The following is a 24,537-nucleotide window of genomic DNA, read 5'->3' as shown; positions in this document are numbered from 1 at the left end:
TCTTCAGGCCTGCTGTTTTGTGGTTCACCATTTTTGGCCCAACAGTGTCCTTTACTCATCAGAATTTTTCACCAGAACCAAGCAAAGCCAGAGGGGTGTGGATGAAAAATATTCACTCTGCTTCTTGGCTAATTCCCACACAATCCAATATAAAAGGCATGGGTACTTTAATCCCCACACTCCCATTGTGAACAATAATAGAGGCTTTGCCAGAGCCTTTTCTTTAGGCACCTTAGCTACTCCCATTTGCTTGTGTAAGGAAGTGAGCAAAATACATAAGAGGAAGATTTCTGTAATGGCACTGACAAAAAGGGAGTTAAAGAGCCTTTTCCTCATATCTCAGTATAGGAAAAAGTGGCTGAGGAGGTCCGTAGGATCAAGGGTTCCATGGGGAACTGAATGGGCTGCTTTTTTCATACGGTAGTGCTGGAGTGGGGAACCTCAGGCCTGAAGGCTGAACATGGCCCTCCAGAGCTCTCTGTCTGGCCCTTGGAATTCTTCCCAGGTCACCCCCCGCACACACTGGCTGCTTTGCATCCAAGTGTTTTTGCCTGTCTGGAACTCTGGTAATGTCTCTTGGTGGAGGACAGAGAGGGATGTTTAGTGTCTGCAGAAACTAGCCTAAGCTATGTTTTCCCATTATTTGTGCATGTGGGAGACATGGAGGTAAGGTTAACTTTACACTTATGGCTCCACCCACTTTTGCCTCTGGCCTCACCCACCATTGGCATCTTGCCCTCAAAAGGTTACCTGGAAAGAAATGGGCTGAAAAAAAGTTCCCCATCTCTGACCTAGTATGTACAGCAGCATCGTGAGATAGGTTGTGCACAGCCTATTTGGATCACATTCACATGAACAGTTTCTCTAATCATGTTTACATGAATACTAGAGATGCAGCCCCCTCTTTAAGGACTCCATATTATGGCTACCTTCTCACTTTCCACTCATCTAGTGTTGGGGACAGAACATGAGCTCAAGACTATAAGGGTTTCTTAAGCTGTAGTAATGATTCATGCAAGCATGGCTCCAGTTACTTAGAACTGAGGTGATTCCCTGCTTTGCTTTCAACTCTTTTTAAAAATGCCAACAGTAAGAATGATGAACTTTGAGTCACAAAGGTTCCGACCTAGAAATGGTTACCTGTGAGCACAAGACTTTGTATTAAATCCCACCCCCCTAAATAGGGTAGAAGGCAGGAAAACCATTTGTCTCTGAAAGGGGCTTTTAATGAATGAGGAAGCTCAGCCTGATTATAATTAATTGTTTGCTAAAATAAACACATTGTAGAACAAAGGAAAATAAAAGCTGGTGAAAGGGAATATGAACAGAAGCATTGCATTCCTGTTATCATGCATCCCAGAACAAAAAGAAGTGAGAAAAATATGTTCTGAAGTAAGCTTAAGAGGTTCTGTAATTAAGCCTGAATTAGTACAACAGCATAATATACCTGTTGTCTTTCTTGGAGATAAGTGGCAGACTAGCCTGAGGATGTTTGAATGGTTCCTGCTTTTATATCTTGAAGATCCTGCAGTCTTGGAATTGCTTTGCTGTCTTCCTCTCTTTTTAAGGCTTTTTTTCCTTCCAAACAAAAAATTCTCAAACATTGTGTCCAAGAAGGCAGACCTTGAAATGTGTCAAACTAGCAACTGTGGTGTCAATTTAATTCCATCAGTAGAAACTATTTTATTCTGTGATAAACTGTAAGCAGGCAAAAGACTGAGATTCTTGCCAACTGTTCCTTTTTGTGGTGCCCTTTGTATATCTGATTTGAATGAAGATGAGCATATTTGAAAGGGAACAAATTAAAAGAATTAGTGACAGACGCCCCAGGAGAGAAGCTGTATTGTGTCCCTGCTTCATGTTACTTTGCTTAGTGCACCTTAGTGTCAGTGTTGGAAAGACAAAACCTGGGACTTCCTGTAACCCAATTTTTAGCCACTCATAAAAGTCACCTTCTTTGGAAAGTGACTTGAAAAGGGACAGAAGGGAAGCACTGCAGCATTTTTATTGCTATCTCATGCACATAAAGAGTTCCAGTACCTTTGTTTCCGTTTAAGAAATTCAGGCTGCATCTCCTCTGCTCTTAACAGCCAAGACTCTCTCTTACAAGCAAGCGACACAGCAGCTGAAACTTTCAATCACAGATATTTGCACTGTCTCTGTATAACAACCACATTTGTTGGGCCATTTCTACTATATCCAACTTTCACCAATAAATATTTGATTCACTAGGCAATCATTGCCCTTGCACTCTGGTGGAAGAGAGATAGATGAATGGAGAGCTCTATTTTCATGTTTGAGCTTTCGAAACAAAACATTTTCATAATCTCATCCCAATGCACACACTCTGAGCCTATGAACTCTCTAAGGTTTCAGGGAAAATTAGCAATGAGTGCTGAGAAACATACGTCTCTTGATGCATATTGCTTGTTGGTTGAGTGGTGGCCTTGACCCCAGACCAAAGTGCTAAGTTTAGAGGCTATTTAGAGGAATCTAACACCAGGTCTCAGAATGGAGAAGACAGCAGGAACTGATCCATTATCCCAGGGATGAGCATTGTCAAAGCAAATTGACAGTATCATTCCCCTGCTTCTTGTGTCCAGTATCTGATGGACAGAGAGAAGCACTTGAGCATAGAAAGTATGTCTTCATCTGTCATGGCTAAATTCTATTGGAACTTTTCCCTCCATTAACTTATTTAACCTTTTTAAAGCTATTTGCCTTTTATATTGATTCAGCAGGCTAGGTTGACATTCTTGGTGGGCTTTCTATTACAATATTTCCTAAGTAGTACAACCAACTTATGAGTGTATATGCAGAGTTATGAGTATTTGCCCCTAGTGGGTATTACTTTCAATTTACTAGCAGTGAATTTCATTTGCTAGCATATTTTGTCTCTTCATGCAGTATGGAGAGATTCCCTTCTGTGTCTTTTCATTGCTGTTTTGAGGGGGGTTTTCTGTTTACTTTGGCGATGCGTGCAAACTAAACTAGATTCATTCTTAGCTCCACATATTTTATGAATATAAGCAGTGCAAATCTATATATAACTTCCATTGCTTATTACTCTTTTACAAAAAGCATCAATTTTATTCCTGCCCAATTACTTTTAAAGTTGCAGCTTTCAAATCCATGACGGTTTAAAAATGTGAAATATTTTGGCAGTGAGGACAATATAACTTTTTTTATTAGTTTACATAGATTTTGAATGTATCTGTTCCATTACAGATGCACCTATTTAAATGTAGTGAGAACCTTGCAGTGTTTAGTATGGTTTGTAATGGGGAAACAGTTATAGTCTTTTACCAATGGTTAGCAGTTTATATAGCATGGAATGGCTTGTGGAAATGATGTGTACTTTCTTTTGTGCAGCACTGGAAGAAAACTGAGGGAGGAGGTTGTCTGAGATTGAGGTGTCTTAAGTAGCAGAAGTTTGGCAGCTTGACCTTGAAGCCTCACTGACTTGAATTTATTTCTGCTGACTTTTGGAGCAATGGCATTGTAGTCCATTCAAAATGGTCTCCTGGGATATTTCCATATGATTTTTCTTTTTAAAAAATGAACCCCTGCCATGTTTAGCCTTAGCAATGTGGTTGTGTATGCATAGCTCTGTGTAATGGATGGAGTGGGTGTGTGTGGCTTTACTGCAGAAAGATTACATTCAGCACTTTTTGTAAAACAAAGGGAATGATGTGACGATTGTCATTAGTAAATTAAATTGTGCTAATGGATAAATCTACTTATTGGCCTCTGTGATGAATTAATAGTAATCTATAACACCAATGAAGGTAAAGGACTTCTTTATACAATCTGTTATCTTGGCCTAGGGGTTAATGTTCTGAAATCACTTCAACCTCTGACTTGTTTACACATCCATGGGTGAATTAGAGGTTGAAATGAGTTGAAAGAAGGCCACAATCCCTGGCAATATCAGGGATCCTTAATTCACCTTCTTTCATTACTGTTTAAATGTTCAGCTGAACAGCAACAAAATTACCTATGAAAGGTGGCATTTCCTATTTCCTAGAGAAATACAGCAGCCTGTGAATAATCCATATAGAAAGAGATTGGCTGGTTGCGCTGATTCATACCTCAGTTTAACAAGGCAAGATATGTACAAGCCTTTTGCCCAACTGCTTTAACCACGTTCTCAGTATGCAATAAGGAAGGCTTTGGTTAACTGTGGTTCCTCATTTTCCTCCAAACCAGGAAACTATGGCTTCAAGGTTTAGAACAATCCAGGATCTTAATGCTCATGCTGAAGTTGCTTTATGCCCCTGACTTGCTCTGAACCTGGTAACCACAGTTTCTCAGTTTGGACGAAATGGGAAGTTACAATTAATTCATTGTAAGCTATTGAGCACACTTTAATGTACATTCGGAGGCCATCCTCACAGGGGCGCCTCGGGACTTCATGGAAACCATGGCTTCCTGGGAGCTGCACCTTATTCCAATGGGGCCCACCCATGTAGCTGGTCATGCACTCGACCTTGTGTTTGTCTCGGGAGAGGAAGGGAGTGATCTGAAAATTGGGGGTACATCCATCTCCCCCTTGTCATGGTCAGATCACTACTTGGTGAGGGTGGACTTCTTGGTGCCACAAACCCTCCATGGGGGTGGAGGACCCATTAGGATGGTCTGCCCCAGATGTCTGATGGATCCAGATGGATTCCTGAATGCGCTTGGGGATTCTTTGGAGCATGCACATGAGCACTCGGTTGAGACCCTGGTGGAGGGGTGGAATGCTGCAATCACCGGGGCATTAGACCGGGTGGCTCCCCCTGAATAGAGCTCAGACGGCACCGTGGTATACTCCACAGTTGCGAACTCTGAGGCGGGAGGTGAGACGGCTAGAGCGCCGGTGGTGGAAATCTCGCTCTGACGACAATAGGACATGGGTTAGAGCAGCTGTGGCAGCCTACCATGTGGCGATGAGGGCAGCAAAAAAGGATTTTTATGCTGCCTATTGCGTCCGCAGAGTGCTGTCCCAGGAGGCTGTTCCAAGTGGTCCGGAGCCTGGTCGGTCCAGTTGCTCCGGAACCGATGGAACATGCTAAGGCCTCCTCTGATGAGTTTGCAAAGCACTTCACGGAGAAAATTGATCGTATTAAGAGTGCTATTCCGTGCACTGTGGACACAGTGAGCGAGCCAGAGGCGGCCAGTGGTGCTCCAGTGGTGTGGGATCGGTTCCAGCTTCTTCCTTCTGATGAAGTGGACAAGGTGCTTTCAACCTTAAAGCCAACTACTTGCTTACTCGACCCTTGCCCGTCGTGGCTCATTATGAGCTGCAAGGACAGACTGGGCGAGGGGATCAAGATGGTGGTAAATACGTCCCTGGAAGAGGGAGTAATGCCATCAGCTTTCAAGGAGGCAGTAATAAAACCAATTCTAAAGAAGTCCTCCTTGGATCCCCAAGATCTGAACAACTTTCGCCCAGTTTCAAATCTGCCATTCCTGGGCAAGGCAGTTGAGCGGGTGGTGGCGAAGCAGTTGCAAGTGCATTTGGAGGAAGCGGATTATCTGGATCCATTTCAATCAGGCTTCAGGCCTGTACATGGGACTGAAACGGCCTTGGTCACCTTGGTGGATGTTATGAGGAGGGCGTTGGATAGGGGCAAATGCACTTTCCTCGTCCTCCTGGATCTCTCAGCGGTTTTTGATACCGTTGACCACGATATCCTTCTGGACCGCCTGAAGAGGTTAGGCATAGGGGGCACTGTATTGCAGTGGTTCCGTTCCTTCCTCTCTGGTAGGTACCAGAGAGTGGCATTGGGGAATGAGGTTTCGGACCCTTGGCCTCTCCCCAATGCTGTTCAACATCTATATAAAGCCACTGGGGGCTATCATCAGAAGATTTGGGCTGCAGTGTCACCAGTATGCTGATGACACGCAGCTCTATCTCTCATTCAAATCTTCACCAAGGTTGGCTGTAGAAACCCTATCCAAGTACCTGGAGTCGGTGAGTGGCTGGATGGGAAGGAATAAGCTGAAGCTGAACCCTGACAAAACCAAGGTACTGTTTGTGGGAGACAAGGGAAGGTTGGGGAATGTTGACCTGGTGATCAGTGGGGTACAATTGCCCCTGAAAGACCAGGTCTGCAGCCTGGGGGTCATTCTTGACTCCCAGCTGTCCATGGAGGCTCAGGTCTCGGCTGTGAGCCGGGCGGCACTGTATAAACTCCATCTGATACGGAGGCTGCGCCCCTACCTTCCCAACCATCTGCTCCCATCTGTGGTACATGCCCTGGTCTCCTCTCGCCTAGACTACTGTAATGCGCTCTACATGGGGTTACCCTTGAAAACGGTCCAGAAGCTGCAACTGGTACAGAATGCGGTGGCTCGCCTGATTAAAGGCAGCCCGGCGAGATCACATCACTCCAGTGCTGAAGGAGTTGCATTGGTTACCAGTTGTTTTCCGGGCCCAATTCAAGGTGTTGGTTCTGACCATTAAAACCCTATATGGTTTCGGCCCAGTCTATCTGAAGGAGCGCCTCCAACATCATCAGGGCATGCTCAACAAGATCAGCCTCAAAAGGCCTTCTCTCTATCCCACCAGTTAAAACAGCTAGACTGGTGAGAACTAGGGAGAGGGCTTTTTCAATTGTGGCCCCCACTTTGTGGAATTCCCTCCCAAATGATCTCCGCCATGCCCCCTCTATGATGAGCTTTCACCGGGCCTTGAAGACCTGGCTCTTCAGGCAGGCTTTTGGGGTGGGTTAGGTTTTATTATTATTATTGTTGAGATTTTTATTGTTTTAATGTATTTGTATGTTTTTATTTTGTACATCGCCCAGATTGGCTGGACAGCCAGCCAGATGGGCAACTAATAATTTTAATAAATAAATAAATAAACTGAGAAGAGAGAAGGGAAGGGGCTGCATGGGTAGGGACAAGGTACATTAGCTGACATATGATTGTCTGAACCAGGCCACTGTGTCTAAATTTGATTCCGAAATACACTTTAAATGCATTTTTCCTTTTTTAAAAAGGAGAGGTCTTTATATAGGGTTATTTTTGTAGGATGGCAATGTGAAATAGTGTGAACAAGGTGTTCTTCTGTGTTCCATTGTTTCGATTCATGACACATTTCTGGCCAGTTACTGTGACCCACTGACATTGTCTGCTCTTTCACATCTATAGTGCTAGATGTTCTTGGATGAGACCACAGGATGGAGAAATAGCTTATGAGTGATCTTTCAGTTGACTGGTCTGAAAGATTTCTCATACGAATGGTTAGCAGCTTGAAGATCAAATAATTTTCAGGTGGCATCTTTGGGCCACAATCCTGTATATAACACTAGATATCCTTGGGCAGCTTTGAAGGGAAGTTCTGATGACAGCTCTATGAAAATAAATGGCCAGCAATGTGTTCTCAGGGGATAAGGAAAGGAAGGAGCCATTCTTTCTAAAACATCCCTTGTTCCAGAATGGCCTTTTATTGGCTCTGGGGAACAAAAGGTCTGTAATGACTAGTGAGTCCAGCAGCGCAGAGAAAAAAGTGTCCCAGGCTCATTAATCTGTTGTTGCGTGTGAGATGTTAACCCTTTCAGGGGTTAACATAGAAAACACATAGAAAAGTAGTTGGAATGAGTTTGCTTACCATGCTCTGGTCCATTTGCTCAGAATGTTGTTCATATCATAGAACAGTTTTTTAAATAGAGGGCAATTGAATGGCTAATGAAAGGATAGAAATGTGTGCGCGCGTGCGTGTGGTAGGGAGAGTTCAAAGAGTCTCTTAATGTCCTGCCTATGAGGCTTGTTTAATAGGGACCAGAGAGGAACATTTTCTGTGGTCACACCTAAATTGTGGACCTCGGCAGTTGTGGACAAGGATAAGGAAGGGGCTGGCTTGTGCAGCTGTGGCAAGCTGAGCAGGCTCTAGGCAGCCGGGGAGGACTAGCCTCAGAGGGAGGCAATGGTAAACCCCCTCTGAATACCACTTACCATGAAAACCCTATTCATAGGGTAGCCATAAGTTGGGATCGACTTGAAGGCAGTCCATTTCCATTTCATGCCTAGAGGTTTGGTCCCCCCCCCCACTTTATATTTTCCCATATGGTAAAACCCTTTCTGCTTTAGACAGGTTTTATTGTTTTATTGAACAAATGAGTTTTTATTCAATACCTTATTTTATCCTTTTTTTTTTCTTTTTCTTTTAAATTGTATTATACTGTTGGTTTTGATTGTTTTTTTAGCTTCCCTGGGCGGAACATACATACCAGAAGAGCAGGATATAAATGTTCATATAGATAAATAAATAAGACATTTGAAATGTTCAACAGTAAATAATGTTATTCTGAATGAAGATCCTTGGCCTTGTTAAAAAGAAGGATTTAAAACCTTTTGGCACAGAGGTAAAGTGGAGTGGGGGAATAGCCTTCTAAGCCTCCAGACAGAACTGCTACAGCCTTCCCGTAGTTGTGTTCTGGCAGCTTGTGTGTTCTCCAGGTAACCGCACAACCCAGACAGAACAGAACTTTTAATACCCCAACTGTGTGCATTGTTGCCTCATAATGTTTGCCTATTGGACTAGAAACAGAGGTGCCCAGTGTTTGGTTTGCAAAAGAGATTACAGGCATTTCTCGTAGAGTCTGATTGGTTAGCAGTGTGTGCTGGGAGAGAAGGGCCAAAGTAATAGTAGGTGCTTCAAGGCAGTTGGATTACTTTTGTGCTAGAGTTCCTCTCCTGCTGTCAAATAAATGGATTCCCTTCACCAATCTCTCTCTCTCTTTCTCGTTTTCTTTTCCCAAATCAGTGATTGTTTGGGCAGGCTAAGGAATCCAGCAAGCAGCTATAGTTTCAAAAAACGAAAGAGTTTTTGTTTTGTTTTTTCTTTGTAAGGAAAAAAAAGAGGTTAGAGGTTGGATTGTCATTTGTTTTAAAATAAATAAATAAATAAATACAACTTTGTATGTAAATGCACACAAGCTGATCACCGGCGGGGCACAAGCTAAGGTTTGGGCGAGTCTAAAGCTATTTTACACAAAAACGTGCAGCCCGACTGGCTCAGCGCGTCTAACTTAAGGCAGCTTCTTGATTAGCATAAGACTGGGTGGCTGCCTCGTTTCCTGCCTGCAATAGCTATTCACTGTATTCAAGGCGGAGAAGAGCAGAGGCAAGGCGAACACAGCGGATTTTCAGAAAGGAAAGCGTTTGGATTAATCTCGCGGTCCGGCTGTCCCCAAGGCTGCAGGAGCTGGCACGGTTCGACGAGCATAAACGTAGGCACATATGCTGTGATGGGAAAAGAAGAATAACCGTGCATGTGAGGCGGAGGGACGACTGGAGAGCTGCAGTTGCAGGACCCTGGAAGAGACGTGAGCCTCGGCCATGATGACCATCAGCATTGAGCAGAATTGCTGCTGCTTGTAGGTTTACATATACACCTTGAATGTGTGTGTGTGGGAGGAATTCTGTTCTGCCAGTGCGGGAGGAGAAGCCGTGGGTGCTGTGAATGGGGAGAATGGTCGCTGCAGCCATGATTTTTCGGCTGCTTCATTGATGTTTTGCTTGCATTCTGATAGGTTGAAGGCGGGTGGGGGGAATCAGCATTTGGCCGCTACCAGCGCTTCATTGCGACTCCTATGGCATTGCGGATCCCATGCTTCTTTGCTTTGCTTCCTGCAGTCTTTCGGGTCAAGCCCAAAGGCAGTCTGTTTTGCTTAATTTGCTTGGGCCTTTTGTGTTGCAGCTCACAGTTGGCTGAGCCCTTCTGTAGTGAATCGACCTATTGTTTTGGGACCCCAGAGCTTCCACGCTACAGATCTCTCCTCCCCCGCCCCCCTTTTTCGGTCGCTCTCCTCCTTCACCACCACCACTATTACCCCCGCCGTAGAAGCCACACAATTTGCCGTTCCTCCACATGACTCTGGAAGCTATAAGCCAGGCTTGAGTGCCAATGAAGTGTAATGCATTGTGGGACGTGTGTAAAATATTTGGATCTTTCAAAGGGGGGAAAGGAACGGGCCTGCAGCTTGCTTGATGGACAAGGTAGTGGCAAAATGTTGCTCACAGAGCCGACCGAGCGGTGCCTGTGAAGAGACTGATGTAAAACGAGTGCAGCTTACAAGCCGTGAGGCCTGGCTCATGCAGCAGCAGCAGCTGCTGCTGCTGGCTACTGCTCCTGCCCATAGTGGATTAGACTGCAGGTAGCCTCACAATGAAGAAGACCCGAAGTACAACCTTGCGGCGTGCCTGGCCTAGCTCTGATTTTTCTGACCGGGCCTCTGATCGCATGAGGTCCCGCAGTGAAAAGGACTATCGGCTGCACAAACATTTCCCACCAGCGTTCCTCTCCCAAGCATCACGGGGCTACATGACTTCAGGTCAGTAACTGCCAGTGTGTGTGTGTGTACATCTGTATATGTGTTTCAAGGTATGGTCTTGCATTTTTGTTTATCTCCCCTGTGCTGTCTAAAGGTTATCTTGTGACTGATTAGCATAGGTTGTAATGAATAATGCAATTTCTTTTAAAGCTCACATCCACCATTTTGTACCTCTGGAAGATTCACAGCAGGGCCTGCTCAATATGGTGTATAAAGCCCTACAGTCCCCCCCCCGAAGAAAAATGGTCAAATCTGTATTTTCAGCAAATCAAAATGCCTGGGAGATGGGATTCCAAAACCTCCCGCATCTGCATCACTGGGCTCCTTGTGGTAAATAATGATTATCAATCCATATATTGTCTCTTAATCCACCTAAATACAATTATCTTTATAGGTATTTCTGTGTTTCATTTTCTAAACAAACAAAAGTATCACTTCTGTTGTGGTTCTGTGAATAGAGCCTTCATATTTCAGTTGGCTGTCTTTGTCTGGCGAGTTCCTTTTGGTTATGAGTATACAAGTAAACATTTGTGTATTGAGAGGACAGCGTGTCTGTGGATGTGTATCTCATGTATATGTTCATCTATACAATGCATCAGTGGAAGCTCTTTAGAAATAATGGACACTGCACCAACATGTTTATGCATGTATGGCAGGACAGGAACACAAACAAAATGTTACAATAAAGCTGTAGAAGATTATAACAAGGGGAAGCTAATCTTCTAATCAAAAACTGTGGAAGGAAATGCCTCATTTTCCCCGTTAATAATGCATATTTGTTTCATTCATCTGTGATGGTTTCTAAAAATTTAGGTATTCAAGAGGGAACAGGAAATAATCTTTAAGAGAATGTTGAAGGGAAGGACAAAATATCCTGGAAATCTCCTTTGTTCTTTGAATGTTTCATCAGTGTGACAATCAGACATAATTTTTAATTATCAGGGTGCCCAGTATCAATTTATCATCAAGGCATATTTTTCTCTGTGAGTGCACTTTAGCTTAGAGAAATGAAGATTTCTTATACATAACTGGCAAAAGTTCTCCATCTCCCTGCTTTATCCCATCTCCAGTTTTAAGTCAAAGCTCGTGGTTGTCAGTAACTTCCATACCTATCCATTCCAATAAATATGTCCCTTTAGCCAGTAGTAGATTGTTGTGCTTTAAGAACCTCTTGTGAACATTCTTTTGTCAGCAACCATGTAGATGAGAAATATTTTATGGAAATGTTCCTTGACGTAAGTTTTGATGAACAAGCTTTTCTGTTTTCCTCAGAAGCATTAAAGGTAATGACGAGTAATTTAAAGAGCTGAAAAGCAACTATATTTAGAGTTTGGTTGCTGCAGCGTATTCAGCAACACACTTATGACATATCTGGCCTCACTGTATACTCCTAGAATGTGAGATGGTGTTCATTATCACAATACAGTTTTTTAAAAAAGATTGTAAGCCGCCCTGAGTGCCCTATTATAAGGTAGAAGGGCGGGATAGAAATATTTTAAATAAATAAATAAGTTTGAAACATTTTAGATCAGAATAATTAGATCATACCTAACTGAATGGTCAATTAGCTTTTTACAGTAGTATTATTTAAAAAGTACCAAGTTTATTTTGTGTTTCTTGAAATCAGTGTTCTTGAAAGAGTTACAGGTATGTATTTCTTTAAGAGTTTTATAACAGTTAGTGTGAATGCAAAGTATGTATGTGTCCATAACAACAGAATCTTGAAAGTGGTTGTATGATATTTGATTATCAATACTGAATTTTCTGATTCTAGGTGTGTGTAATATATACACCTGTATAATATAGGTCTGTACTTATTTGGGGGATGGGACGGTAATGCCTATTGTGTCTGAACATTCTTAAACAAAATGTTACATCTTTGAATATCCAAGAAGCAATCATCTGCAATGCTATAATGCAAGAATGTATGGTGTGGGGAGGGAGAAGAGGAAGCAGGTGACACTCCACTATGAGTAATACACTATAATTGTAAGGAGAATAGCACAAGTGGCAGTTGAAACAAGAATGATGTAAAGCAAATCTAGCATGTGATACTGTAGCTGGAAAAGTAATTTTGGCCTTTTTGTGGGTTGACTTTCTTTCTTTCTTTCTTTCTTTCTTTCTTTCTTTCTTTCTTTCTTTCTTTCTTTCTTTCTTTCTTTCTTTCTTTCTTTCTTTTTAATGAACTCTGTCCTTTTCCTTTCCAAATATTGGTTTTGCGAGGAAGGGGTACTGTATCTAAACACTTAAGCTATTTTGAAAGGAAGCTCTCTTCCTGACAGGAAATCTATAGGAAGTCATCTTGCATAAAAGTAGCGGTGACTGTGAATACAAATGCTTTCTTTGTTGCCCAAACTATTTTACTGGAGACAGGGCCTTGAAACACACAAGCTTTCAAATGGCTACATTCTGTTTGCCCAGTTGTTTAGCCCAATTACTATTAATATTGTTGTCATCTCTTATAAATAAGAGCTGTATTGTTTGAAAGATGGAAGATAATGCTGCTTGTTTGGGTTTCATTGTTTAAGCCCAAGGACATTAAGGTAATTAAATTATTTTCTTTCCCTCCCAGTAACTTCTTATTATGCACTCTGAGTCTTTGGGATGGGGCATGAGTTTAGAAGTCATATCTACATAAAATCTGCCCTCCTATAACAGACCAGAGGCCTCTGTAATCCAGTATTCCATTTCCTACAGTGATTGACCAGATGTCTATGTGAAGCCCACATGCAGGACATGAGCACAGCACCCCTCTCATGCTGTAGTTCCCCAGCAACTGGTTACTGTTTGTGATCCTATTGTGACTAGCGGTCATTGATAGTCACTATCCCACATGAATTTGTCCAATTCCCCCTCAAAGCTATCTGAATTGGTGGCTATCACCTTATCTTGTGGTACAGCACTCCATAGTTGAACTACGTAGCGTGAAGAAGTTCTTCCTCTGTCCTGTCCTGAATCTGCAATCATTCAACTTCGTTGGATGACCCCAAAGTTATATCATTGTGATAAAGGGAAATGAAGTCTTTCTCCACACCATGCATAATTTTATACATCAGTTTCATGCTCCCCCTTACTTGTCATATTTCAAAACTATAAAAAGCCACAAGCAGTGTAACTTTTCTCATAGGGGACTTGCTCCAGCCTCCTGATTATTTTAGCTCCCTAGAGAGCTGCTTTTTTCTTCTTTCAATAACAAAATGGTCTAGATAATTCATGTAGAAGTGCAGCAACTGTATACCAGGTTCAGAGAATTCTCCATTTAAAATGGGCTTTTCTTCATAACAAATAATAAAGTGCCTAAAATTTGAGTTATGGCAAGTAAATCAGTGCTTCATGACAGCATTTTGAATGCCCTCCTGAGTGGACTACTAATAAACTGTAAAAGGTATTGAAAAAGCTAGTAGCCAAGCGATACAGTAAGTTGTTGGGTAAAGTAGTGAGATTTTCATTGTGAAAATGGATGAAGGAAATTGTGCCTTTTGCTGACAAACAATTGCCTAGTGCAGCCTTTCCCAACCAGTGTGCCTCCAGATGTTGTTGGACCACGACTCCCATCAGCCTCAGCCAGCATTGCCAGTGGTCAGGAAGATGGAAGTTGTGGTCTAACAACATCTGGAGGGACACTGGTTGGGAAAGGCTGGCCTAGTGAATGGCGTCTCACTCAATTCAGAGTTTCATCAGGCTTCTGAGCAAGTACAGGGTTCAGAGGCCATGTAGAGGGTCCATGGTTCCCACTCAAAACTTACATATCCAATAGGAAAGCTCACTAGCATTTATGCCTATGAAGTAACTAGAAATGTGTAACAATGCTGGACCTTGTATTTAGAGAGAGATACTGAACAGGCCTATCCTAATCAATTTTATAACTTGAAAATAACAGTAGCAATAGGTACTATAATAGTGATGAATTGTTAACCAATGGAAAGCAGTTGTGCTAAAACAAAAAAATTGCTAGTATGCGGCTTATTCTAAAGGGTTAAAAAAACCCAAACCTCTCACCATCTATTATATATTTGCTATTAACTGTGTTTTGGAAACGTATTACTTTCATTTATTAGAAGAATATGAGTTCTAATTAAGAGATCCTGTGCATGTTTTTGTATGTTTAGTAGATTTATATATCAACTACAGTTCTCAAAGTGCTGACAGGCTTTCTAAAACGCCACAGATACACCAAGAGCCACATACTAAAAAAAAATAAAACTAGCTCCACTGGAGCAGACCCCAACATCAGAAAGTCCATTCCACAGGGCAGTTGCTATAAATTGGCTCTGTGGTGATCAGGGAGATGACATTCCAACTGGAACAGACCCTGATGTTGTCTTTGCTTGCCTACTTCACTCTCTTCTTCCTTTCCCCACAAGGCAAATAATGTCAATTAACCCTGTAGGCGAGAGCCAGTGTGGTGTAGTGGTTAAGGTGCTGGACTACGACCTGGGAGACCAGGGTTCGAATCCCCACACAGCCATGAAGCTCACTGGGTGACCTTGCGCCAGTCACTGCCTCTCAGCCTCAGAGGAAGATAATGGTAAACCACCTCTGAATACCCCTTATCACAAACCCCATTTCATAGGGTCACCATAAGTCGGGATTGACTTGAAGGCAGTCAATTTCCATTTCAACCCTGTAGGAGGTAGAAATGTGAAGGCCCAGAAAAATTGGGAAAAACAGTATTTTTTATATTTTCCCCAAATGTTTCTGTTTTTTCCCAAAAAATTTTTTTCACGGCATTCACACCTCTAGTAGGGAGAACAGGGACAGTCCAAGTAGAGTAGGCTCTGATGTTGTTTTTGCCTGTGTCCCTTGCTCTCTTCTTTTATCCTGCATGGCAGATGGTCATCTATGTGGGGGTAGGGTGGTGGTAAGAGAGAAGAGGACAATGCAATTCTTCTCCTCCTCCCCCTTCTGATTATGATCATGATTTATTAATTGCTTGTTACCTGAAGATATCCAAGCAATTTACAACGCTGTTAAAAACCAAAATAAGTATATAATACCATAAAACAAAATAATAAAACAACCACCATCCCAATACAGCCACAGAAAGTACATTCATACACACATCATAATAGGCTATTAAACGCCTAGGACAAAAAAATAACTCTTTACCTGGTGCAAAAAAGATGTCAATGAAGGTGCCAGGCAGACCTCACTAGGGAGTATATTCCACAGATGGGGAGCCACAATTGAAAAAGCCCTCTCCCTTGTCACCACCGTCTGAGCCTCCCTCAGAGGGGTGACCTAGAGAAAGAGGCTCAGAAGAAGATCTATGGGTCTGGGTAGGTTCATATCGGGAGAGACGTTCCAGAAGACATTGAGGTTTTGAGCAATAAAGAGCTTTATAGGTCAAAACTAGCACTTTGAATTGGGCTTGGAAGCCTAAAGGCAACCAGTGTGACTGGAACAAGATTGGTGTTATATGATCTGTTCGCCTTGAGCCTGTCAACAATTGTGCAGCTGCATTCTGCACTAATTGAAGCTTCCAAAGTGTTTTCAAAGGCAGCTCCACATGAAGTGCATTGCAGTAATTCAACCTTGAGGTTACCAGAGCATAGATTACTGTAGCCAGGTTATCTCTGTCCAGATAGGGTTGTAGTTGGGCCACCAGCCTCAGCTGATGGAAGGCACTCCATGCCACTGAGGCTACCTGTGCCTCAAGCAAAACAGCAATGGATCCAGAAGGACCCCCAAAGTATGAACCTGCTCCTTCAGAGGGAGTGTGACCCCATTTAGAGCAGGCTGCACACCATTCACCCAGTTAGAGGAACCACCAACCAACAGCATCTCAGTCTTATCTGAATTAAGCTTCAGTGTATTGGCCCTCATCCAGTCCATTATTGGAATCAAGCACTGGTTCAGTACATCCACAGCCTAATTTGCAGAGGATGAAAATGAGAAATAGAGCTGCGTGCCATCAGCATACTGATGATAGCGCACTCCAAAACTCCGTATGACCCCACTTGGTGGTTTCATGTAGATGTTGAACAAGATGGGGACATAAGAACATAAGAAGAGCCTGCTGGATCAGGCCAGTGGCCCATCTAGTCCAGCATCCTGTTCTCACAGTGGCCAACCAGGTGCCTGGGGGAAGCCCGCAAGCAGGACCCGAGTGCAAGAACACTCTCCCCTCCTGAGGCTTCCGGCAACTGGTTTTCAGAAGCATGCTGCCTCTGACTAGGGTGGCACAGCACAGCCATCACGGCTAGTAGCCATTGATAGCCCTGTCCTCCATGAATTTGTCTAATCTTCTTTTAAAGCCGTCCAAGCTGGTGGCCATTACTGCATCTTGTGGGAGCAAATTCCATAGTTTAACTATGCGCTGAGTAAAGAAGTACTTCCTTTTGTCTGTCCTGAATCTTCCAACATTCAGCTTCTTTGAATGTCCACGAGTTCTAGTATTATGAGAGAGGGAGAAGAAGTTTTCTCTATCCACTTTCTCAATGCCATGCATAATTTGATACACTTCTATCATGTCTCCTCTGACCCGCCTTTTCTCTAAACTAAAAAGCCCCAAATGCTGACAGAACTGACCCCTGCAGGACCTCATGCTAGAGAACCCGAAGAGCTGACCAATGCTCCTCAAGAACCACCTTCTGGAACTGGCTATCCAAGTAAGAACAGAACCACCTCAATGTGGCGCCCCCCAAAACCCAACTCAGACAATCACCCAGAAGGATACCATGGTCAATGGTGTTGAAAGCTGCTGAAAGATCAAGAAGGATCAACAGAGTTACACTCCCCCTGTTTCTCTCCCAACACTGCGACCAAGGCAGTTTCCATACCAAACCCAGGGCTGAATCCTAATTGAAATGGATCTAGAAAATCTGTGTCCCCCAAGAGTACCTAGATCTGGTTGGCAACCACCCTTTCAAGAACCTTGCCCAGAATGGGAACATTTCCTAGTAATGTATTCTTCAGGAGTGAACTTACTACTGTCTCCTCCTTGGAGAGAAACATTAATTATCAGCCATGAAAGGCAAGGGCACAAGACACAAGTAGTTGCACAAACCCAATCAGGTACATTGTCCACATCCTCAAGCAGCAGCAACTGAAACTCATCCAGTGACATTGCACAAGAACGAGCTCCAGATACCTCACCTGGGTCATCAGCATCAACAATGGAGTCCAAATCCGAGAGGATGGAAGCAATTTTATCCTCAAAATGCTTAGCAAACATCTCATAGTGAGCTTAGTTGGTTCTACCACCTCCCTAGGGTCAGTATGTAATAAACCCCCAGCCACAGTTTTGTTGTCCAGTAAACTGAGGATGCAATGGAGGTAGAGAAGTAAGTTTTCTTGACTGCCACAGAGTAGGCTGGAATAGGAGCATGTACCAGTGTTTGATTACCTTTGTTGGGAGTTTTTTCTCCATCTGCACTCAAGCAGTCTCCCTTCTCACTTCATTGCTCTTAACTCTGGGTATACTGTGGAGCTTTCTGAGCTGTGCCAGTTGGGAGAGGATGCTCAGGTGTCGTCATGTCAATCGTCCGGGTCATCTCTGTATTCCACAGATCAACCAGAGCTTCAACAGAATAGCCAACCATGCCAACTGGAAAACTTCCCAGAGCCCCCTGAAAACCAATAGGATTCATCTCAATAGGTCCTCCACTCCTGCAAAGGGAAAAGGCCACTGTAAGTCTAAAACTCACCAGTGGGTGATGTGACCATGATACTGGGACTGTTTTTAGTTCCCTCAGTTTCAGATCATCCTCTCTCTGCCTGGCTGAGAAAACCAAATCTAGAGTGTGCCCTACTACATGTGTTGGCCCGATAACATGTTGGGGACAGCTCCATGGTTGTCATTGACTCTATGAAGTCCTCAGCTGCCTCAGACAGAGTGGACTCGGCATGAATGTTGATATCTCCCAAGACTAACAATCTTGGGGGCTCAATGCAATGTCTAGGAACCACGTCCATCAGCTCATGTAGGGAGACTGTTGGGCAGTGGGGTGAACAGTACACCATCAGAATCCCCAGTCTGTCCCACTGGTCTAACATTCCAGATTGTTCCTTAGACAAACAGGGAGCCTGAAGAGCTTTAGACCACAGGAACCCCCCCCTCCCTGGCCCTCAAGCCTACTCTGGTGCCCAGAGCCACCCCTAAGCACCGGGAAGCGGGGCAGTTGCCCCAGGCGCCATGCTTTGGGGGGCCCCTGCACTTGGCGATCTGCTCACCAGCCGGCTCCTCCCTCCCTGCCTGCTTGCCTTCGCCATGCCAGGTAGGGCGCAGCACTCGCTCACTCTCTTTCTCTCCGCCCAGGATGGGCTCACTCGCCTGTCCGCCCGCCTGCCATGCCGAAGCTGCCGCTCCTACTGTGCTCAGCGAGCGGTAGCCGCCCCAGGGACAGTGAGCTGGGCTGGCAGTTCCGGGACTGGTGCCTGCACACCTACGGTGACTCAGCCAAGACCAAGACGGTGGGGGGGGCAACTATGCATTTGCCCCGGGCCCCGTGCATGCTAAGGGAAGGCCTGCTGGTGCTGAACCAGTTACTTGGATGGGCACAACTGGGAGAAGCTAACCTCACCCAGCTCTCCCACCCAGGTCTTGGTTATACATGCCAAGTCAGCATCCTCATCCTCAATTAAATCATGGATGAGAAAGTTTTTATTATGGACCAGCCTGGTATTGACAAGCAGCACCTGGAGACCTGAGGATAAGCTGGCACAGCCCCAGCCAACCTTTGGCTGGAAAAAGGGTTGGAACACAGCACAGGCTGTAACTGTCTGTGCTACAGGCCAGACTTCAGCCACTTGGATTGAGTTCCTGTCAACTGGATTACCCTTGATCCAATGCCATAGCTCCCCTTACCCGAGACCACTGGAATTGGGCTCCCCCATGCTACCCCAAAATAGTCCAAATTTTGCTCAGGTACATGACAGACTACTGTATAATAGCAACTTCTGGCTGCCAAAGCAAAAAACAATTCCTCACCCACCCTCCAGCAGATAAAAAATAAAAATAAATGCAGACGTAAACAACCCCCTCCCCAGGCCAAAGTCAGCCGCATTACTGTGGGAATTTCCTGCTTCTCTCCACCCAGGAGTCTTGGCCTCTAAGTCAGCTGCTTCAAATCAGTGGGGGAGTGGGTCTTCTGCCAGGAATGGGCTTGCAGCTCTTTGCTCCTTACAGGGAGGGCAGCAGTGAATGCAGAGCAGTAGAAGATGACAAGAAAGTTTACCTGCTCTGCAGATGTTGTACTGGGAGTCCCATATTTATTCCATTAGAATGTGAGTTTGCAAGTTTACGTTCCTTATGAGGAGAAAACATGTATGTCCCTGTGGTCTTTTTTAAATGGAATTTGAAGGGATTCTTGGCAGTGTGGTAGGGAAAAGTTGTGGTAGTAAAATATCTGTCTTCCTTCACCACAAATAAAAATTTGAATAATCACAAGAGTGTGATCAAAAGATGTTCTGCACTGTCTATGTCAGGCAATGGTGGTGGTATTGCTTTAAAGCAGACAAAGGCTGCATTAACAGAAGTATAGTTTCCAAATCGTGTGAAGATTAGTTCCCCTCTATTCAGCACTGGTTAGGCCTCATCTTCAATACTGCATCCAGTTCTGGTCTCCGCACTTCAAGAAGGATGCAGACAAACTGAAACAGGTTCAGAGGAGGGCAACATGAATGATCAGGGGACTGGAAACAAAGCCCTATGAGGAGAGACTGAAAGAACTGGGCATGTATAGCTTGGAGAAGAGAAGACTGAGGGGAGATATGATAGCACTCTTCAAGTATATGAAAGGTTGTCACGCAGAGGAGGGCCGGGATATCTTCTCAATCGTCCTAGAGTGCAGGACACAGAATAATGGGCTCAAGTTGCAGGAAGCCAGATTTTGACTGGACATCAAGAACAACTTACTAACTGTTAGAGCCATATGACAGTGGAATCAATTACCTAGAGAGGTAGTGGGCTCTCCAACACTGGAGGCATTCAAGAGGCAGCTGGACAGCCATCTGTCGGGAATGCTTTGATTTGGATTCCTGCATTGAGCAGGGGGTTGGACTTGATGGCCTTATAGGCGCCTTCCAACTCTACTAGTCTATGGTTCTATGAAAGTTCTGAACAGCCTACATGAATGTCTTTAACTCAAAATATATTATACTAGCCAAATCTCACTTCTTCCCCTTCCCCCATCGCTATATCATTTTTTAGAGTAGTGAGGAAATATTTAAGAATACTTAAAATTGGTAACCTTCAGATTGGATTACTGCAATGCACTTTATATGGAGCTGGGGTCAGACCAAAGCTGCAGCTTGTGCAAAATGCAGCAACTCAGCTGTTCACTGGGGTAGAATATCAGTGCTGGGACTGGAGTACAAAGCCATATACAGATTGGGACCAGGATATGTAAAAGATAGTCCCACTCCTTATATAGATAGCAGTCACTGTGCTCTGCAGGAGAAAACCACCTGCAGACACCATCTTATCAGGAGATTCCTTCCGTATGTGGTAGGAATTGGTCCTTTACTGTGGCAGTACCTACCCTTTGCAACTCTCTCCTGTTAGATGAGAGAGGTATTTATCCCAGTCTGTATCTGTATGGGACTTGAAATTGTTTGTGTGAGTGAATTTATTGTTGATGTTTTCATTGTTAAATTGCTTCAGGATTCATTCATTCATTCATTGCATAATGAAAAGAAGCAAAAACTAGTCTTGCCACTAAGCAAACGTTTAACAATATTGAGCACTGATTTTGTTAATGAGGGAATAACCTACTTGCTCATGTTGTTGAAGAAATGTTCAAAAAGCCTTTTAGAATTTAAAATGTTAAAATAGGGGGTGGTTGGTGCTCTAATAAATAAAAAAGGTAACTAAAACAAGCATAAGGTCACTTTTGCTTCTGGACCTTGGGCTGCGTAACTGGAGAATGGAAGTGTGTTGGCTTGAAAGATACTGTAAAGGTAAAGGTGTCCCCACACTTATAGTGCGAGTCGTTTCTGACTCTTAGGGTGATGTCTTGCGACGTTTACTAGGCAGACCGTATATATGGGGTGGGTTTGCCAGTTCCTTCCCCGGCCTTTCTTTACCCCCCAGCATATGCCGGTACTCATTTTACTGACCACGGATGGATGGAAGGCTGAGTGGACCTCGACCCCTTTTACCAGAGATTTGACTTCCTCCTTCCGTTGGAATCAAACTCCGGCCGTGAGCAGAGCTTCGGCTGCGTTACTGCCAATTACCACTCTGCGCCACGGAGGATCTTAGAAAGATACTGTACTGTGATTAATTTAGTAACACTGTCATGTTATTGTCTTTGCCCTGCAACTCAGTATTTGGCTATTGTTTCCAACTTCAGATGCAATACATAAAATTCTTGAAAATCTGCTTTTTGCTAAAACCTTTAATTGATGTTTCAGCACACTGTGCACAGTAGAAATTATTATTTTTATCTTAGAATGCCACAGGGTTCCAGCTTTTTAACCAACTAATTTGGTGAAGGTCTTTCCCTTCTAAGAAAATGTACAAATGAACCATATCTCCTGAAAATCTGGGCATTCAATAAGGAAATTCTTTGTAGTAGTTTATCAGACCTTCAGTACATCTGCTGTAGCAGGGATGGGAAACCAGTGGCCTTTCAGATGTTGCTAGACTCCAAACTCCTATCTGTTCTTGCCAGCAGTGTCAATGGTGGGGGACGATGGAAATTGTAGTCCAACAACATTTGGAGTGCTACACATTCCTCATTCCTGTGCTATAGAATCTTGTGCATTGTAGAAGCCAACCATTACAAGGACATGGTGCAACATAGATTTACTCGGCTAGAATTCCATTCCTGAACTAATATAGTATTGTGGCTAAAGTTTCTAAGTCCAGGTGACCTAGGTTCATATTCCCACTCCCCTGCAAAGCGTGTTAGGTTGTCCTTGAACACACACTTAGCCTAACCTACCTTACAGGGTATTGTGAGCATAATAATAAAAAAGAGTACAGGGGAGACCCATGTTTGCTGCCTGGAGCTTCTTGGATGAAGGAGGGGATAAAAATGGAGTAAATAAATAAAAACATCTGATAAGAAGAATAAATTTAGTTCTGCTTAGTACTTTGTAACTGGTTCAGGATACAGATTATTTGGCTAGTCAGAAATAAGAGGAACCTTGTGCTTTTTCTCTGAGTGAGCTGAGTGAGAATTTGAAAAGGCAGTTCTGGTACTTTCTTTTTTTGCACTTGGCCTATTGTCCGATTTTGTAAATTTTCTTCATACTTGGATTTGTTGAGCTCCACCATGTAATTTACCAAACGTCTGTCCATGTACTGGAAGTAATTCATTAGAAAAAATGAATTACTTGTAATTTATTACTTTTTTGAGGAATGAATGGGTAATTTTGATTGTAATAGAATGAGCAGTTTCATTACTTTTGAGCTGTAATTGTAATGTTTCCAGCGTTACTTTTAGGCGTTACTTGGGGGGGAGGAAGCGGGGGAAACATTCTGCTCCTCCGATTTGTGAATAAAAATCACATGCTTTTGCGCAGCTTCGCTCTTCCTTCATGCTCTGTGGGTGTTTAGAGGTGACGAGGGAGGAGGTGGAGAATGAGACAGGGTGGAGTGGAGAAAAAATTGTTTAAAAATGGATGATGGTGGAGAAGAATGGAGTGGAGGGAGGGAGGAGCTGGAGGGCAAGGAGGCAGCGGCAGAATGGACATGAAGAACTGTGAAGGTGAGAGACAACGATGTGTGTGTGGCACGCAAAGCTCTGAGCGGTAGCCTCTGCCTCCCTCCCCACCTCCCCTCTCTTACCAGCCAAAAGCCTCCTCACAGCCATGACTTCGGGGTGAGCGAGGGGCAGGCAGAAGTTGCAGCAGCAAGCCGCCAGGGTCCTAAAGAGCTGCAGCTTCCAGTTTTCTTTCCTGCTGTTCCTTTCTTCCTAACAATCAGGAGGCATCATCTTCTGAGGAAGGTATTCCCTGGAAGTTCTTTTGTGCAAATTAAAAAATCCCCCTCCCCATGGTAAATGCAAAAAGTTCCAAACAGGCACTTGTCCAGGCACTTGTTCAAAATGATTGTAACTTAAAGTACAATATAAAGAAGTCTACTCAAAAGTAAGTCTCTTTATGTTTAATGGAGCTTACTCCCAGGTAAATCAAATTTGGTATAGGATTGCACTAATTAAACAAGATATGGTTGTGGGGGGGAGGGAGGAGAGAAAAAATACGACACTTCATAGTGCAAAGATGCATCAATCTGGTTAAGGAAAGTAAAAGTGGATGCCTATAATACAAGGATTAACCTACAATCCAATACATGCCTACTCAGAAGTAAGTTCCATTGGGTTTAATGGGACTTACTCCCAGGCAAATGTATATTGGAATACACACTTACCTGGGAGTAAGTCCCCTTGAACCCAATAAAGCTTACTTCTGAGTAGACATGTATTAGATTGCAGCCTTAGTTTCCTTTTGCAGCCATTTTAATTCTGCCTTCTGTATCTTCACAACAGCCATGTGAGGTAGGTTAGGCTGAGAGTTAGGGACTGGCCCAAGGCAGTAAATAAGCAAAACCAATGATGAGTACAAATTTAAAATGTGAAAATGCTCATGCTCAGCGTATTTTTGTTGCTGTTTCTCAAGACTTTGTGTGTATGTGTTTATTATTGTCCCGTAACTTCTTTTTTCCTGAGAATGTCGTATTTCATACAGTTACAGATGTTCTTTTTTTCTTTTCTACTATGCAAATACAGTTATGGGGTTAGCTTCACCTGTTAACATCCTGTCTGTCAGACATCTTATTACTCGTGTCTGCCCCCCTCCTCAGATTTACTTTTGATTTGTGAATGCCATGACCATTGCCATTCCCTCCCCCATTTATCTTTGCAACAACCCTGTGAGGTAGGTTAGGTTGAAATAATATATGTACACAAGCAGCAGTTGGTAGTTGTAGTTGGTACAGCATTAATGAAGTATAGCGCCTGAAATGCTGAAATGTATTCTGGCGGAGTCCAGTCGTATATATGTCTGCTCCAAATTAAACCTCATTGAGTTAAATGGATAAGTATATAAGATTGTAGATTAATTTTTACCTCTGAAAGGAACACACTGTCAGACAGACTTTAAGAGACATAGCTCCTGGATATGTTTGAAACAGATGGGTAGGTGGGAAGGGAGTTGTGTTAACCTACCTGGGTCTTCAACATAGTCCCCTCCAGATGTTGTTAGACTACAACTTTCATCAGTCTCAGATAACATAACCAATTATCAGGGACAGTGGAAATTG

General features: G+C 43.5%; 2 protein-coding genes across 4 annotated transcripts in view; both read left to right on the top strand.

Annotated features, from left to right (window-relative positions):
- LOC133364034 (storkhead-box protein 1-like) overlaps positions 1–24,537 on the top strand; it is a 163,197-nt gene that overhangs the window by 75,485 nt on the left and 63,175 nt on the right. The window contains exon 2 of one of the 3 annotated variants that reach the window (XM_061584000.1): positions 3,373–3,408. The exons of the other annotated variants lie outside the window; for them this stretch is intronic. Within the exon in view, the coding sequence (XP_061439984.1) occupies positions 3,373–3,389 (17 nt within the window). The 3' untranslated portion in view covers positions 3,390–3,408. Of the gene's footprint in view, positions 1–3,372; positions 3,409–24,537 lie in introns of those variants that run through there. 3 annotated transcript variants of the gene reach the window in all.
- The window catches only part of STOX2 (storkhead box 2), a 129,651-nt gene continuing 114,217 nt past the window's right edge, over positions 9,104–24,537 (top strand). The window contains exons 1-2 of the mRNA XM_061583997.1: positions 9,104–9,368; positions 9,692–10,325. Of these exons, the coding sequence (XP_061439981.1) occupies positions 10,160–10,325 (166 nt within the window). The 5' untranslated portion in view covers positions 9,104–9,368; positions 9,692–10,159. The remainder of the gene's footprint in view (positions 9,369–9,691; positions 10,326–24,537) is intronic.

The sequence above is a fragment of the Rhineura floridana genome, chromosome 9 (assembly GCF_030035675.1).
Source record: "Rhineura floridana isolate rRhiFlo1 chromosome 9, rRhiFlo1.hap2, whole genome shotgun sequence".
Classification (NCBI taxonomy): Eukaryota; Metazoa; Chordata; class Lepidosauria; order Squamata; family Rhineuridae; genus Rhineura; species Rhineura floridana.
This window is presented reverse-complemented; position numbering and strand designations above follow the sequence as displayed.